This window comes from Anticarsia gemmatalis, chromosome 25 (assembly GCF_050436995.1).
Source record: "Anticarsia gemmatalis isolate Benzon Research Colony breed Stoneville strain chromosome 25, ilAntGemm2 primary, whole genome shotgun sequence".
In the NCBI taxonomy this organism is placed as follows: domain Eukaryota; kingdom Metazoa; phylum Arthropoda; class Insecta; order Lepidoptera; family Erebidae; genus Anticarsia; species Anticarsia gemmatalis.
This window is the reverse complement of record NC_134769.1, coordinates 3,357,262-3,375,443: the sequence shown is the minus strand read 5'-3', so window position 1 is coordinate 3,375,443 and position 18,182 is coordinate 3,357,262. Positions and strand designations below refer to the sequence as shown.

The 18,182-nt window shown below is 34.0% G+C and overlaps 1 protein-coding gene across 10 annotated transcripts in view; it reads right to left on the bottom strand.

Moving 5' to 3' along the window:
* pan (transcription factor pangolin) overlaps nt 1-18,182 on the bottom strand; it is a 138,405-nt gene that overhangs the window by 100,117 nt on the left and 20,106 nt on the right. For all 10 annotated transcript variants that reach the window (XM_076131235.1, XM_076131229.1, XM_076131234.1 and 7 more), the window contains exon 2: nt 15,975-16,414. In XM_076131235.1, coding sequence (XP_075987350.1) covers nt 15,975-16,142 — 168 coding nt within the window. In that variant the 5' untranslated portion in view covers nt 16,143-16,414. The remainder of the gene's footprint in view (nt 1-15,974; nt 16,415-18,182) is intronic.

Here is an 18,182-nt window from a genome sequence, read left to right as displayed (position 1 = left end):
GTGTAGTCAATTAGAGCATATAAAACTAAAACATGAAGGGATCAATCTCATGGATAAGTGACGAATAATCTATCCGATAGTTCCTAGTTGTAATTATTCTTCGTGGTAAGCTAAGAAGACACTAAATCAGAGGAGGAAAGACTGGGTATAAATCTCTATATGTGTTTAGTGTGAAATTCTGTATTTCTATATGTATAAGTCAAAATGCACCCTTACATGTCAAAGTAACTTGCTACAGTAGTAACAAGATATCATATTATATGTATACTGTATATGTCTGGGAATCGAACCCAGCACTGTCATTACTCACGCATATACACAAGGTCTAATTACCAATTAGTCAGTAACAAGCAGAGACATACCAATACCGATACCTTATTAGTACGAGATGCAGCCTCATATGGACCGAATTCATCTTGAAACAGTTTAATATAACATTTAGGTACCTTAGTTTTAATTAGATTTCAACATGATTTTCTGTGGTCTCGGCCTACCCCTTTAGAAAAAGGCGTGATATTTTGTATGTAAATATCGACATGTAATATATTTTACTACAGAAAAGATTTTGATGATTTTTGCACACCAGTAGTTTTAAATCTGGATATTTTTAAACCAAGGTATCCACGCGAACGAAGTCGCGAGAACAAACATTATTTTTCAAAACTTGACCTTTGAAGCTTTTATCTATTTTACCCCAATTTTCTATAGACAGCACCGCGTGTGACTGCTAGTATAATATTAATAAGGCATATTAATTTGGTGATCATAACAGCTCGAATTATTAACTCCAGTATTACTGAATTTGCAGCTTTTAATTCAAATAAGAATTACCTACTAGATAATAAGCCAGAGAGTAGATAATTATAACAATAGTTGAATATAAATAATATTTTTATCATATAATATTATCAAGTTAGTAGTTAATAACGCAAGCCGGAAACTATAAAACTTATTACATTGCCATTTCGTTCTAAGTGAACAAATTAATGAAAATTATATTATTGTTCTATGGTTTATAATATAGCCTTTTGCTTTATAAAAAACGCTAATTGTTGACTTAGTTAAAGAAATATTATTACACATAATAGACCTCTGCATACACCTTCAGGTATAAAAGACGTGATATTATGTATGTATTTATCAGACTTATATGCGTAAAAGGTTCATTCAAAAAGCTCATCCTATATAATTTTTTAGTTATCATTAAAATATTTTTTTGCAGACTAAAACAAATTTTTAGGCTCTTATTTGGTCCTAATGAAAATACGAAATTGTGACGTCACTATGTTGTATTTCTATACTAAAACGTGTTTATAACATTTCATAAAAGTAACTAATTTGACTGGCAGTGAACTGTAATAAATCTGTCTTATTTTGTTTTGATGGAAATGCCATGAATGAATCGATAGCTTGTTTTTTGTTGCCTTCGTAATCATTTATTAAAGCAACAATTACAATTAATATCAATAAGTACAAAATATTTTAAGTTTAAAATAACATCTGTTGTACTATTATTCAATAGATTGACCTTAATGGCTGGTAATATTATATAAGAATTGTGGTTATAGTTAATTAAAGTTATTTATTTGTACCTCCCTATTTGATAATCATTTTTATACAAGTAGGTACGATAATTGGTCCTTAAAGCATTCCTTAATTAGACTCTGATCGACCTTTTCTATAAGATGTTTAATTGATAAATATATAGGTAATATTAAAACATTTTATAGCCATTATAACTCTACAAAAGCTGTTGTTGATGACATTTCTAAAAATAATTAAATGAAATTAAAAAAGTACAAAGCTTGAATGAACAACAATAATTTCAGGATAACACATAAAACATTTATAACCCTACAAAGAATTGTTTAAAAACGGCCTAAAACAAACTAAAAGAATCCCTCCCTACCAAGACGTAATACTAATAACAGGAATAAATGATCCATCATAACTTGACCTATAAGACAGTGGACAAGTGCTCCTCTAGTTATGAAATGTTGTACGGAGGTGCGGGGGAGAGAGGGCCAAGTTGTTTGGTCGGTCGATCCCGCAGAATGATATTGTAGAAACAAACAAAAGAAGAGAGATAACATTTGTTCGTCCGTGAGTCAACGGGTCGGGTTCACGGAGGAAATGATTTCATGTTAGAAAGAAATTGTTTACTTGTTGAACGTTGATTTAACTGGATGTTCGGAGTGCAACTTTGTTGCAAGTTATTAGCACGTGAGTATGGGAGCTGTCTGTCAACACGACTACAGTTAGTTAAGTTATGTTTTTTGAGCTGAAGTAAGAGTATTACCTCTTAGGTGTACCAAGATGCATTTTTCGCGTCTTATAAGCATTTATTTTTGTCAAATATCAAAGATTTGAACGAAATTGGAAACACATTTTAGTATAATTACTTAACAACAACAGTAAACATTCCCTAAAAAGCATTTCGTAATTCGGTCATCAGTATGACAGTGATAACGATAAAAATGCCGCAGCGACTGCCGACACCCGAAACGTGTAAACTTGAAGATTAGTCCAGAAGCTAATATTTGTGGACTTTGTTAAGGAACTTGGCCCTAAGCCGCCCGCTCGTAAACGTTAAGATAAAACTTTTGTTTTGTCACGTTAAACGACCTATTTATTTTTTTTAGTTTTTATTTTTGTTAGAATTACGAAAGATAACAACTATTCTATCAATTTCGAATAGTAGAATTTATTGTTGTTTTTATTTCGCGGAACTATAAAATGAGTTTGGAAAATAAATTAACAAGGAACAGTATTTCAAATCGCAGAAAAGTAACTCTGGTTAGTTATATAGAAACTATCGTTTTATACCTAAAGTATCCAAATCTTAAAAATCGGTTCTGATTTCGGTTACAGATCTTATGGGATTTCACTTAATATGACACTGGATAATAATAATATTCTCTATATAAAACAAAAATGGTACGAGAAATGTTCTAAGGAAGTGAAATCAAACAAACGAAATTCCACGCAAAATTTAGGGAAAAATATCGCTAAAACACCGTATAGTTATACATTAATTAGAATCTACAATTCGAATCGATTCGTCACGATACGATAATCAATGTATCGAATACATGAGACTAGTTTATCCTTGAATACGAAAATAGAGAAAGTCTACGTCTTCCTTCAGTCAGAGTCGATTCAATTTTGATTTATACCACATTTAGATAGCGTGATGATATGAATCGTAAACAACGTTCCTTCTTGATATAATCTATTTATAATTGAATTTAGGGAGATTATATTTTTGGGATCGGTAAAAAATGTTGTAACCTTACGAGCAATACAGTTAGGACATTTAAGAAAAAAAATTTTTTTAGACACAGATATTACTTTTGTTTATGCGACAAGAGACAACGATATATGTACGATGGAAAGGTTAACACCATTTTAAATGAAGCAGTTACTTCGATGGTCATATAAATTGAGAAATTGAGTGTATTCTATGTTATCTCGTGAATAAAAACGCACTAAAACTAAAATATACCATTACTCTACAATCTTAAAATATTCTGATGGTAATTTCTATCGCTTATCAACTATAGCATATAAAAAGTACCATTATAATTAAAAAAAACAAGTTAATGTACCACAAACCAACACCATACATAACACAATCAAGATTTATCTTAATTTAATTAAGAAAAAACTTCACATGAATAAACATGAAGGAATCCATTGTCTATGAATATTTAACGTTTTAAATTAACTGTCAAATAAATTTACAGATAGTAGGAAACATAGTAATTAAACGGATTTAGTATTTCATTGTAAAATAAACTCGGTGGGTAATTGGGGAAGCATTTAAAAATCCCTACGGCGTTCGTTGACGACGGCTGCGCAGGCGCACGGCCACGGTAATTAAACATCCGAAAATAACTATAGTACGCATAATTGAGTAGCTCCGGCGATTTATGTGAGCGTAAAACAGGGATGCCAAACCATGGGTAAACTTAGATGAGTAGATATTAATCCGTAAAATTGGGTAATGCGAAAAGAATTGCGTAATGAGGGTTGTGGCGCCAGTGGCTACGTACCTGTTAACAATAACTTACGGTTTTTTGAAAAAAGTCTTTATTTACAGTGCGATTAAAGGTCAACCATGTCTAACAATATAATCCCACGTTAGTAAAATATTAAGCAATACTAACCAACAATTGATGATATAACGTTCAGAGAAAAGAAAACAACGATACAGGAAAATTTCAACAGGGACACTAAAATCAAACTCTACAATCTAAATCCTCTTTTTCTTCCTCTATGTATGTGAAACTATAGTTTCATATTATCTACATCACAATATCATAAGAAACCGCATTTTATTTGGTCTAAGAACACCATTTTAATCACGTCCTACAAATTATCCTTTAAATTATTTGTATGCACATATGTTTGTCAGCCCTGTAATAAAATAAAACCGGGTAATGCTCCTGCATGGATCTCTAGATAACAGCCGCATATTAGACGACGTTACAATTTCCTAGAATGATGAATTAGACAGCACGGAATATGCACTGATAGACTAATATCACTCATTCATTCTTTTGAATGACACTATTATGTATACGTTTGTTTAAATATTAACATAGCAGGGCTACTATTTCAGCAATACTATTTGCTCATCTTAGGACTCAATTTCCTATCGTACGAGTTAGTTTTTCAAAGGAATAAGTTCGACAATTTTCTATCAAAACTTGATATTTTTCAGTTATATAAATCGTGATTATCAGCCGGTTAACCAGGTTTGACGATATTCAATGCTTAGGAGTGATTTTCTTTTTAAAAGCATAGTTATGAAGGCAACACACTGTAATACCTAGATCAAAGGGCGGTGTCGCTAAGTGAGTTGTTTAAGAAAATCATTCACACAAAATTCACATACAACCTTATTTACTTAGAATTCTTCTGCTTGGCTTTAATACTAAAACTCCGTTTATTTCTTGAAATATGGAATACAATCGAGAATTTTTCAATTCTAGGGAAAAACTACGCTACTTTTAACAGCCTTTTTTCATCAGCTGCCAGACATATTGGGTCGTACCGTTTCAAATCATCCAAGTGTACACACGTGGAATCATTTAATGGTCCGTAATTTTACTACTTCTTTCTTTCTTTCCCAGCGGGGGTCTTTGTACAACCAAATATGGGGTAATATCGTCTCTATGAAAGTCTACCGCAAAAGGAAAAGGAACGTTATTAGCTCAGATTACAGCTAATCTATGTCTAAATCTGGATTTTAAATAGTCTAGAAAAACGTCATTAAGTTGAATTATTAAGTTGTTCGCTTGATAAAGTGTTGAATTCTAAAATGTATTTAAATTTCTCGGTTTTATCTTTTCCTGCTCGCTTCCAAGAACTAGACTAAATGCATATAACTTTCTTTATTTAAAAACCACGTAAACATGGCTACAAACTTATGCGTGGAACGAAAAAGTGCGCGCAATCACAATAAATACACTAACTAAATAAAACGTATCGTAATTTCATGAAACCGCGTATCGTTAAAGTTTACATCGATTGTAAAAAACTACAAATAAAACTAGATTAATAGCTCAGTTTATTTGTATTACCGTATTTTTCAGGAATTAAGACGAGAACTTCATTATCTGACGAGAAATCGATTTAATGTCTTAATCGATGCCAGTGTTGGGGCAAATTTGTTGTTTTTGGCGGGTTTATTGTCTGTGCGTGTTCTAAAAAAGTTATTTGAAATATTTAAAGGAAATCGCGCCAACTATTTTATTTACAACTTTGTGGGAATATTTGATACGATATTTGAAATTCGTAGCGAATTATTTTGTCTGCTTAAATGTCAATGATTATTTGTCAGATGTGGTGGACATTTGTTTTAGTTAAATTTCACGGGTATTTTACCTAAATGGTTCAATTTATAGCGCATAGTTTCGAAGTTAAACTATGCCAGTAATTGCCAAAGTTATAGTTTCAAACTGTACGTAGTTAGCTGCCGCCCAACAAGACTCAATAAAATCGGTATTTTCAAAACAATTCACATAGGCCAGTTACTATTTTTAAAGAACAATGTCGGATGTTCATTAGACAATATAAAACATCTTTTAGAGAACAATAAAACCGTTTTTACGCCTTAGTAAAACAATGTACCGAATTTTATGACTAACACTGAACAAAGCACGGTTAAAAATAACTAAATAATGATTATAGACAACAGTTAACTGTGAAAACACTATGATTTTAGTTCGACTACACTAGGGTTGGCAACTACTCAAAATCACAACACAAATTTAAAAAAAAGCATCAAGAAATCACACGCAAATATAACACTATTTAAAAATTTCGAAAAATATTTCTTTGCAAATTATATTTGGCTATTGAAATCATATTTCGGGGCTGTATTCCAAAGGTTTCGTGTTCCCAAATTTCTTTGAGCCGGCAGCCCTATAAGCGAATGTTGTTTAATCGTTATTATTTTTGTATTAACGATGGTACATAAAGTGGGATCAAAGAGACTTTAGCCTTTGTTTGCGAGCATTGTATCCAGAACGGCTAAGCCTAAGGTCGTTAGGAGACGGCTGAACACTCCCACGCACTTTACTTACGCACACGATGTTTTTCTAGAAGCTTACTCAGGTTACTTATGTATGTAAGAAAATTTAATATACAAACATAATAATATCAAGGATATAGGTACTATAAGAAAATCTAACACACCCATAAAGTTCTTTAAATCGCTCATCGTGATTAAACGCATTTAAAATTGTGAAGTTTCAAGTTAAAAGGTCTGACTTCGTTTAGCTTGAATTTATTTTTACACAACTAATAAGTTTTGTTAAAAAATATATTCTAATTCTAACATCAAATTCAGACACAGCCACGACGATGGTGGTCTAAGGTCTATAGCTATGCTAAAACATGCGAATCATAACCTTTATAACAATATCCCGATCGCCGGATACACAGCACTGAAAAGCCATTAAGCATAAGTAATTCACCATGCACACTGCACATACTAAGCAGAAACTAAACTCACCACAAAGGACTTCCAATAACCAGTTCGACATTTTCCTTTAAGATTGATTTCATGAACAGCTATTTATAATATCCGTATTTACTATACGCTATCAATATATTAACATCGGAGCCATTATCCTCAATAATCCGAGCAAGGCTGACAACCCATGTTCAGATAAGGACACAGTCCGACAGCTCAAACATTTGTGAACGACCACAGATAAGGTGATGTCCACACATCGCGATGGTAAAACTCGCCGAGTTACAATCGTCGCTACTGTAATATTTTATTCTGTGGTCTTTGTTAGGGCAGCTGATACGTTATCGCGGATATTGGGCAGTACATTATTGATTCGTTGATAACGATGGTTACTTTCTAAGCGCAGATTTTTATTTGAATATTATGGTTTTTTTTTTAGTTTATGGCGTCTATAAAATCATAGATGTTATAAAATCAGGACAGACGACTTAAAAGCTTTAAGTTTTTTACGAATACGGAGTGGCGGACAATTTGAAGTTTTGTATTGAACTAACCCGAAAGTTGTGAACAGTCAGTTCTTCATCTGTCGCCACTTACCCGTTTCCCATAACGTATATAACATTTATTTTAAATTCGCAACACTAATATAGGACATGTATCCACTTTCCCCATTCAACACTATACGAGCACGAGAAAGAAGAAAATCATTCAAAACATTAATACTAACAGCACATTACAATATCACTCGTGCTCATCATAAACTTGTCTCATTCCACCATCACCTACTTACCAACAAAAAAGGCTCAAAGACCCCACAAGCCCACCATTACCATATTGAATGGCTGAGACGGAAACATGGCTGGTCGTAAACGACGACAAATGTTCCACAGAAATGCACAAAACTCGCTTGTATAATGCATTCGTGAAGGTAACAAACTGGACACGGTATATTTTGGTTTAATGGTACGGTTAATCAAACGAGCGTGTATGATATGTATGAAGTATATAGGTCATAGTAAAATGCTACTATACATAAGATAAACCATGAGCCAACCAAATATAATATTATTTTAAGATTCTCTACATTCCTCAGGAAAACAGGACTTAATTTTTAAACAGTGTCCACCGAAGTATGTCACTTAAAATTAGCTAGATTTTTTTATACTTTTAAAGCCTAGTTTTTTGGTTCAGTTTAGAAAAAATATTATTAATAATATTTTTCTATCCGGCGCTACTTGAATCATCTGCAAGAGATGGATTAAGGCCAATACTGATTATTATTTGTATTTGAAACTCAAAGGTTTTCACTTCTACTGAACGAACAGATCGTAGCAAAAATAAAGTATTAATTTATTCTTATTGAATAATACTAGGCAGTTGCAGTCATTGCCAATGATTTCTAGACAAGGTCTTAAATTCCTAGCTAATCTTCCTATTACCCTAGCACCTTGATCGGCTATGCAGGCCAATGCAACAGCCCACGTGGCCCGCCCATCATCAGCTCTGAGGAAGTAGTACTGGCTCCCACGCCGAGTGAATATGGCTTCGAGAAATTAATAACTTGTAAGGACTAGTTCATAAGGAACAATACTAACTTACTTACTCTTTGTACTTTACTGTCTTCATACTATTAATAATTTGGATATGAAAGTAAAAACAATAATTCAAGATAGTGGCCTACAGTTTCTTACTAGCTCAGCTCATTGGTATGGTAGAGGTATTTCATCAGTTTAAAAGAACTCGTTTGTTTAATTACATTATCTAATACTAGTTACAAAATGTTAAAACGTAACAATAAATAACTATGTACCAGGATATGAAATTAGTAACTGATTGATCAATATTGAGCTTCGGTTTCATAAAATACTTCAATCGGAAATATACGTTAGCTTTTTGGGGTCCCATATAAACTGGTCAGTAACTTTTCAGGTTGAAATAACATCAAAACATATCCAACTGGACAGTTTTGTACAATAATAAACTAAACTCGAACTATTTCGCGGTTAACCGTTGAAAATTGATATCATTTGACTATTAAACCCATTAAAACTAATAAATATACCAAATTGGTTTGGTTGCATACAATAATGATCAAATTCTGTGCAATTGTTCTCTAACCATTCCATTCTAAACCATAATTTATTATCAAGTAGCAGCAATTTTGGTTAAATTATTCAGGCAAATTATATATTATTAATTAAAAATAGACTTTTTGTAATTCTATTTAAATTTCCCACTGTTTTGCTTTGGCCAATAGAAAGCCACAATTTTATCAAAATATGGATTACTAAAGATTTTCTATACCAAAATTGTACCATAACGTGAACTTGCAAAGCCAGATCCATATTAGCCAACTAAGTAATTCTAAAGCTTTAAAGATAAATAATTGTCATTACAACCAGTTATCCAAAAAGACAGGGCAGGTTTAATGAACATTACTTGTTTATCTAGACTGCTAGGGCTTACAGGTTATCCTATGAAGGATGTTCGAAGTGGGAATCGTGTAAATACTAACTTAAGTTAGGAATTGTTCAATTTGAGATTTAGAGGTTCAAATTGAAACAATTTTATTTGTGTATAAGAATCATCAAGCTTTAGTAATTAGCATTATGGTTAATTTGCAGTTCCAAAGCATCTATTACAGCAATCAAATTGTTTCGTAGATTGATTTATACTGATTATTGCGAGCTGATTCTAAAAATAGATATTAAAGTAGAATTAATATCCTTTCAGATAGTACTCTGTAGGCAACTCAAAAGAATTGTCATGCCAAACTTAATCAATATAAAAAAATATAAAAAAGGGTTCTACTCGAAGCTAACTAATCGAAATCTAGTTACAATTAAAGCAATCAGGCACAGTAATGTGACTAACAGTTATCAAATAAGTTAGCAAATCTATACTCACCTTTACAGACAGTCAATTGAATTGCAGATGCATTCAAAGATAATATTGTGACTGTTTCCATCATAAATTGTTTTATTTGTGTTATCTACTATCTCAACAGGTGATCGTTAATTCAATAAACTGGTCCTGGCTTTTATTCATGAACATGGTTATTCATAAACCTCTATTGGGAGCTAAAAGTCACAGATCGTAAAGTAATACAAAAGGTTTACCATTAAAGTTTTGCTATAGAGCCTCGATTAACTACTGTTCAGCAGTCAATGAATTTATATATTTTTAGCCTATTGTCCAAGATTTATAGTTTAGTTCTTGATTGAATTTTTAGTAGGCTTTCCGTGTTTAGATTCAGAATATTCTAATTGTGGAAGAACTAGGCAGGATAGTTACGATGAATGAAAACTTTCTGACTTGAAAATTTCCATAGATTTCATGCAAGACGAAATTGATTTAATTCAGGATCAGTTTATGAAAGCTCACAAAAACATTTCTTTTCTAATCTCAAAAAAATATTGCCCAAGATTTCACAACAGCAGTTCACTATTAAATTGAATCAGTTTAGATACATTTATTAGTTGGGAACCCAGTAGTTCCCAACAGATTAAAAGCAATGCCGAACTATGTAAATGTTCACAAGTATTAACGAACACTAATTATCTAAATATACTACCAAGGCTGAATTGATATAAGGATTTGTACTAAGGAGCTATTAAAACCATGGAGAGTTATTGTGTTATAAATTTTAATTTGCCGCCACATGTGGTGTGTGGCTGTGCGCTGATTAAATTTATAATGGAGTCGTGTTAAAGTTGTTCGTCGAAAATGGCCGACTTTTGTGTGTTGATGCAGTTTTTAATGTATCTTGATGAAATATTTATGACAGATATAGGGTTATTTTGTCTTTTTATTAACTTCAGAATTAACATATAAATTTTCCTAGGCTATGACTTGAGTCCATAACGCAGATCAAGTGCGGGTTGAGATAAAATGTTCGTATTTTTGTTGTTGATCGCCTGGTTGAATTTAATTCGGAAGTAGAAGATGACAGGAGTTTAACAAAGGGACCTTGGCTAAGCGGTGATGGTCACTAATACCTTCACTTGGACTGAATCACACTGAGACTTTTCCATCGAAATTTCATAGTAATTCAGCTGGAAACAATACTACGAGTAAAATCAGGCAATGCAATGTAGAAAATGAAATCGATAACTTTAGTGACCAGCAAACATAGTCAAATATCGATTCAGTCTATAATCCAACACGAAGAAGGCTATTTAAAACAAGTATTTCATCGTCAGTGTATAATTTTGGTAGCGGAAACATAGCAGCTCGAAGCATATAAGTTACCATGGCCAGTGTCCATAAACTCGTTAGAATATTTTACAGATTCGCCATAACGTGAGCGTGTTAGCGACAAGCCTGCCCATAAACATGGGATATTCACAGGAACGTTGTTTCATTGTAGGGCTGTCTGTAATACAAATATACGTGCTTTTTGACTAGTATTTAGTCAAGTCTTATTTTAAAGTTTTGAATGGATCTTGACAGTGTATTGTTGTACTAAAATTGTGCATATTATGTTAATACTCGAGATAATAATGTGAACTAGGTAGTTTGTAATGTGTTTCAATTGAAAATTCGTAAGTACAAAGTTACAAAATAATAGTTTTGGAAAAGCCATGCAGCCATTTTCGTCGAGACAAACTTAAATTGATAATACGCTATCTCTGCAAAGTAGAGACGCATTGAGTTATTCACTTACGATATTATGCTTTATACGAAATGAATGCCTGAAAAAGAAGCCTTGTAATGATCAATCAGCACTGATTAAAGATAAAGAAATCAATCACCGTCCTTCCTAAAGTAGCACACTCATTCATTTTCAGTGTCAGCTATCGTTAAAAAAAATACGTTCGTCTTTAACAACAGCTATTGATTCAATCATCAAAGATCAGTTTAAGACTAACATCTACGTCAAAGCAGGGTTTTAAGAACCCAATTTCTTTAGCTACTGCTACTGCTGAGCAAGGGTGTCCTCCCGACAAGAGAGGGCTTGACTGGCCTAGAGTCCACCACTAGCCCAGTGCAGGTTGGTTACCTATTTGGCGTGCTTAAAAAAAACTGTTTTTTGATTGCGAAGATGGTTTTAAAATCGCGCTCGTAAAGTAAAAAAGGTAAATATTCATTGTAACGAAGCAGCCCTACTAGCAGGAATGGTGAACGGAAGCGCAGTACGGGACAAGAACGCGTTGTCAGCTATATTTAGCGCTGGATCAGTTACGGAGCAGCCGTGCTGGATACTTTCGAGGGTTGAATGGAACTTCCATTACATTCTAGTCAAAAAACTATACTGTTTTTGTTCTAGAACGAATTAATTTAACTAACGCTTGAATCGTTTATGTCTAATATGATATAGGGATTCACGCGATAATGATTTTGCACAGGCTATAAATTTACCTTTTGTTGGCTTTAGGTGCAATATCTTCAAGATAATTGAATTTTCTCAGTAAAGAATTCTTGATCGCAGGTTATTTAAATATTGGAAAATTTATTGATCTAATTACACTACATAAAATTGCTCGATATTTTGAGTAAGGATAAAAAATCCGTAATATTATGTCAATTTGAGCACATTTCCTACAGAGACTAGTTAACGATGATGACATTAAACTAGCCCTATCCATTACATTTACAAAAGCGTTATTCTAAAAACTTCACGCGAATATCTCAGCATTAAAACTAGTTCTTCAACGGAAACCATCTGTAGATGGTCAGACATCGAACCCGCACCATTTGATACGAGACCACAACGGAAATGGCCAAGCCATTGACTTTTTCTTGAGAGAAAGGCATCTTTTAAGCATCTACCTCATAAAGAAACACACGAAGACTAAAAAGTGGTTAAACGTTGTTCTTTAACATATTGGATGTCGTTAAAAGGTAGCAATTTTCTGAAATGGATTAGCGTTTATAACCTATCTTCGTATACTTATGGGTAAAAACGAGTACTATAAATGTTATATCTTGCTCCCATGAAGGCATTAATATACTACTTAATATCGTCCCTATAATCTCTAATATTATGCTGTTTTTATATTGATTCTATCAAAAATAAGAGATAAAATTAAAGAGTTTACTATGTACTACGACAGTTGACAACTCTTTCTGCAAATTCTGGTTAAGAATTAAGAGTTTTTAGGCTCATTAGTAGCTCGTTTCATCTTTATTCGTACAATTGAATTCCATAACGGTTATCCATAAGTGCCTTTGTAAAATTTTTAAAAGCATGCAAGCACTCTTTTTCTGCACTGACTTAAGTATTCCATAACAAAAGTTCTTAATAAAAGGTAAAAATATTGTGTAGTCAACAAATAAACGAATAACAAAATCATTAAGGCACCAAAAGGCAAGCAGGCGTAAAAAATCTCGCATCAAATCCAATTCACGATACAGACACTGTAATCTAAAAGAAATCGAAACGTCGAACGAAAATTGTTCGTACAATGTGTATTGTAATGGCATCACGTACGATAATCGATGCTATTATGACATACACGAGAATTGCACCTAAGTATAATCCAATATTTATACCATTCGAGATCGAAGGCGTTGAGAATCCCGGACAAATCATATCCATGTCCCTCTCGCACTTGTACTCAGTTAATGTCAATGAGCAAGACGAGGGATCCAGTATTTTGGTCTGCTCGTAGGTGTTCGGTGATGTTTGCACACCCTCGTCGACAGGTAAATTCGACAAAAGCAGTGGGAGTTTGTGTTTATTATAAGAAATACCTGAGCGCAGGTAGAAGTCATTGTACGGGCCCCTGCTAGCGAATAATAGAGTTTTCGGAAATAATACAATGAATAAAGTAATTTATGTCGGTTCGGATAATATTTTACGATTTTCGGAAACGTACCGTACCTGTATGGGTTTTTTGGGCGCCTGAACAATCGATGTTTTGGATGTTGTTTCGTCTCGGTTCTCCACCGTGTTTTTGTTTGTTTTCCGGCCAATTTGCGATTACAAAGACGTGTCTATCTGCACATCTCGACATTATCTCGGTAGCGGTACACTTAATTGAGTCACTCATTACTTTGATGTTAATCTACGCATTGAATTGTACAGTAATGAGTTCATTTACCGGCTTGGTCTTATGAATATTTAAGATTCTCACATTTTCGTAGGTAGGTGTAAAAAAGTCGTGCTTTACGACCCCATTTAATAGCGCGAAGCGAGCCTTATCGTGACGTAGGGTAAGCGTGCAGCGGTGCTTAAAATATGTTTAATCGTTCCATTAAAAACATAAATAAAAGTGCCTTTACACGCGGTTGCACAATGCGATCGGTGTATCAATAAAATCGGAAATATTGGGAGGTGTGAAATCGTGTAAAATGCACAAATAGTGTACATTCTATACTCTGAATATTGAATAGGGGATTTTATGCTTTGTGCGTTTGATAATAAGTATGTTATTTGTGTGTTTAGTGGGGCAATGTGTCGATATGTTTGCTTGAATAGGTGGAGTGTGGTGCAGTTGGATATATTGTAATATTATTTGAATGTATTGTGGTGCTAATACGAGGAATGTGTTGAATAGAGATCTACCTGAGCATGGCTGACTGTGGCACCTGCTGGGTTTGTATGAGAGAGTCGATGTAGAAGTGTATTGAACAAATCGTAGCGCCGCGTGAAGTTGTCGCACAACTATTCATTTAAGGCTTTTTTCGTCATAGAGGTAGACCACCGGATTGTAACTGATTATTTAGAGATTTTACAGAATGAGTCACTTTCTGGTGTGTTAATTTTGTTTGGGCGTTTACTGTGTGCAGTCTTTGTACAAATAATAAAAGATGTTACGTTTTGTTGCAACATAATTTTGTCAATGGCTACTCTATTACAAGAAAACCCGAATAAAGATTTCATAGAAAACATGAGAGATGTGTTAGTGACGATATTATTAAACAAACATATTTTAAACACCTAGTCACCTAACTTCATTCTAATATCCAAGTCCAGTAAGCCTATATCTAAACATCACATTCGAAGAATCTCCAAAGGTTAACCAATCAAAATTAAACAAAGAAATCTATTTTAAACCACAATAAGCCCTTATCTATCCAATATCAAATAACTAATCCAATAACATAATCAATTCTATGTATTGGTGACGTCACAACACTTATTTAAATTTTGAAACCGGTCCAAGTGTGGTTATGGTTGAAAAAAATTCGCAATTAATGTCACTGGCAATCTTATACGTTATCTTTTATCTGACTTAATGGCTGTAATTACGGGTCAGCAGATGTCGCTTGGACCCGAAACATGAGTTTTTTTTTAATAATTTAATAGTATGAGACCAGTTAAATATAAAATTCAACCTTGGGAGTACTTAAATAAGTCTGATTTTTAGAGAGATTGTGTTAAATATTTCACTTGAATGGTTCCTTGCGTGAGCGTAAGCTGCCTTGATTTTTACATCTAGAACCAGTGAGTATCACATTGCTTTTGGTACGTCCTTCTAGTTCAAATCCTATTTTTATTATATTAGAGTAGAGTCAAAATGAACTTTGTATTACCACTGCATATCCCACTACTGTAAGAACTTTGAATAAGTAACACAGCTAGGTGGCAAAGAAAACAAACAGGCGTGTACGTTGGTCACATACACGCACTCTTACTGTCACTATGACAGTTGACACATGTCAATGTCAAACTGTGTCGCTTAGAGAGCGTGTAGCCGGTGACAGATGACAGCCGTGAATTTCTAACGCGTCAGTAGTAGTTGGCATTATCATCGATAAACGATAGAACAGAATTATGAAAGTTTAAGTTTTTCAGTACATCTGATCGATATAAACGCGAGAGCAATCTAAGTCAGTCAATTAGCGTTTTCTATGTCTTTCAAGTCCTCTATAACACGCTTATGAGTCGTGTTTCTAGCCCCATATATTCTGAGATGACTTCTCCGATCACAGACAACTTCAAATTTACTACCATAATATTAATCTGCAGAATTTACGATTCGCAGAATTGGTTAAACGCATCGCGCCATAAATTTATTGTACAATTTGATGTAGCACTCACCTCGCTTTCAGTCCAATCAATGAGACTGGACTTCTCCTCCAAAAGGTTCTCCGAGCTCCTCTTCTCGTCCTCTCCGTCTCCCTCGTCCTTGAAGACCTTGACCTCATCAGTGGAGCCCAGGTCGTCACCGCCCGAGCTCGCCGCCGAACTCGAATGAGCATGCGGCATTTTCACGACCCTAACGCCCCAACTTCCATTATCCCTCTAACACCTAACCTAACCACTATCTGTCATCCATGACAACTTACGCAACCGCCATTTTGTCTGTTCCAAATTCAAATCCAAAAAATCTTTGACAGTCCAGTTTTTTTAACACTTAACTTAAGGCTTAGGCGATTGTTTTTTTACTAAACTAAATGAGATCACAGATAACTTTTGTCAGGTTAAACTTAAAATGCCTAAGGTTGAGGTGTTCCGTTATATTTTGTGTTGGATTGCATCTGTAACAAAAAGAAACATGTCATTAGTATTTGAGTAGCGTAGCTCGTTGTCGAATCAAGGTCTGGGTTAAATTCAGAAACATTTTAAGCAAAAAAAAAACATAGTTACTAGCAGACTAATTAGACGTTTTGAGGTGTAATGTTATAGGTCTTATGTGTAGGTGATTAAGGTTGATTTTAAGTATGGGTTGGCAACAATCGTGGCTGTATCGCGGTGTGACACATCTTTTAGGTCAAGCTCCTTGTCAAGTGGACGTCAACAGGCGCTCTTGGCCGCGAGCCAAGTGACGCTAAGAAAACTCTTCGCGATATATTGAGTAAGGAACAATCCATATAAATGTGTATAAAAGAATACATATTTTGGACAAAAATGTTCGCTATTTCAGTATTAGACATCATTGACATTGCCTGACTGTTTGTTTGGGGAATTCTTTGACATAATAATATGTTTAGGACAAATACTTCAAATATTTGTCTATTTATCAACACTCTTACACATCGCATGTTACATTGCAGCATTTTGGCAAACTATTTCTTTACGATTCAGTTACAAGTTGTTCTCTTCACAGTTTACGAACCACCATTAAAACTCCACCTCGAAAAGACTAGATAATCCAACAATAAAATGGCCTTCTAAACATTCAAGGTGTTACAATAAACAAGACCAGTTCAATTTACATTTTAATCTTCAATCAGGAATCAACTATTCCTCAGTGCTGTATCGATTGGCGAGATTACAGGGAAAGTTCTAGAAACTGTCGCACCTTTATCTGTGTAAAGGACATGTTTAGAGCGGGAATGGATAGAATAGACTATTGCTTATTTTACCTACTTAACTTATTGGTACTTACAACTGTTGTATCAGTCTCTTAACAGTGGTCAATGTGGTCATACATGATCATGTCTGTCAGGTCTGCAGTGGAGTACCAAGATCAGTAGATATATCCAGTAACCTTAAAAGACCTTGGTTACCAGTAAATATGTACCTACTGCTTCTAGTCGGTGACGGTGTATGATCGTCGTTTCCTATTGCCATTGCCCAGAGGAAAAGCCATGCTTAGAACATGTAAGATTACTGGATTACCCTTTTACTATAAACATGGGTAAAGATTTCAAACAATTTGTATTAAGTTGACATCAGATATCTCAAAATACGTATCAACAAAGATGGAAGATGTAATCTTAATGTATTGTGGAACAGTATAATGCGAGATAATATCTATCAGATCAAGGGCATGCACTTATTGCCTATAATAAATCTTGCGAGAAAACATACAAAGTTCAGAGTGAATCTTGCGTTTTAATGAGATGATAGGCCGTAGTAGACGATGTGTTACTAGCCAGTATTATTTACGCGATCTTTTGAACCCTGGGTTATCTTGCATACGTGATTCAAACGTGCTGTAGGTATACGTATTTATTTTTATTATAATACCTTTGAGATATTTTGAATTAATACAAATGTTTGTATGAGAATTGATTCGTCTTTGTACTTACTCCAGAAGATACATTCAGTCTTCAAGTTTGAACAATTGAAAACCTCTTTGACTGCACCTGATGTGTCCTCCCTAAGTACTTGATCCATATTCCTCCCAATTGATACAAGCCACGTTTTCTTATGAATTTTCTTTCATTCTTATGAAGATTGGAATTTGTCTACTATTTACATTTAGGACCAATTTAAACAAACTATAGTTAAAAGACAATATTTGAAACCTTATTCCAAATGCTGCGTTTCTAACTACAGTTGGACAGCAACACAACCATT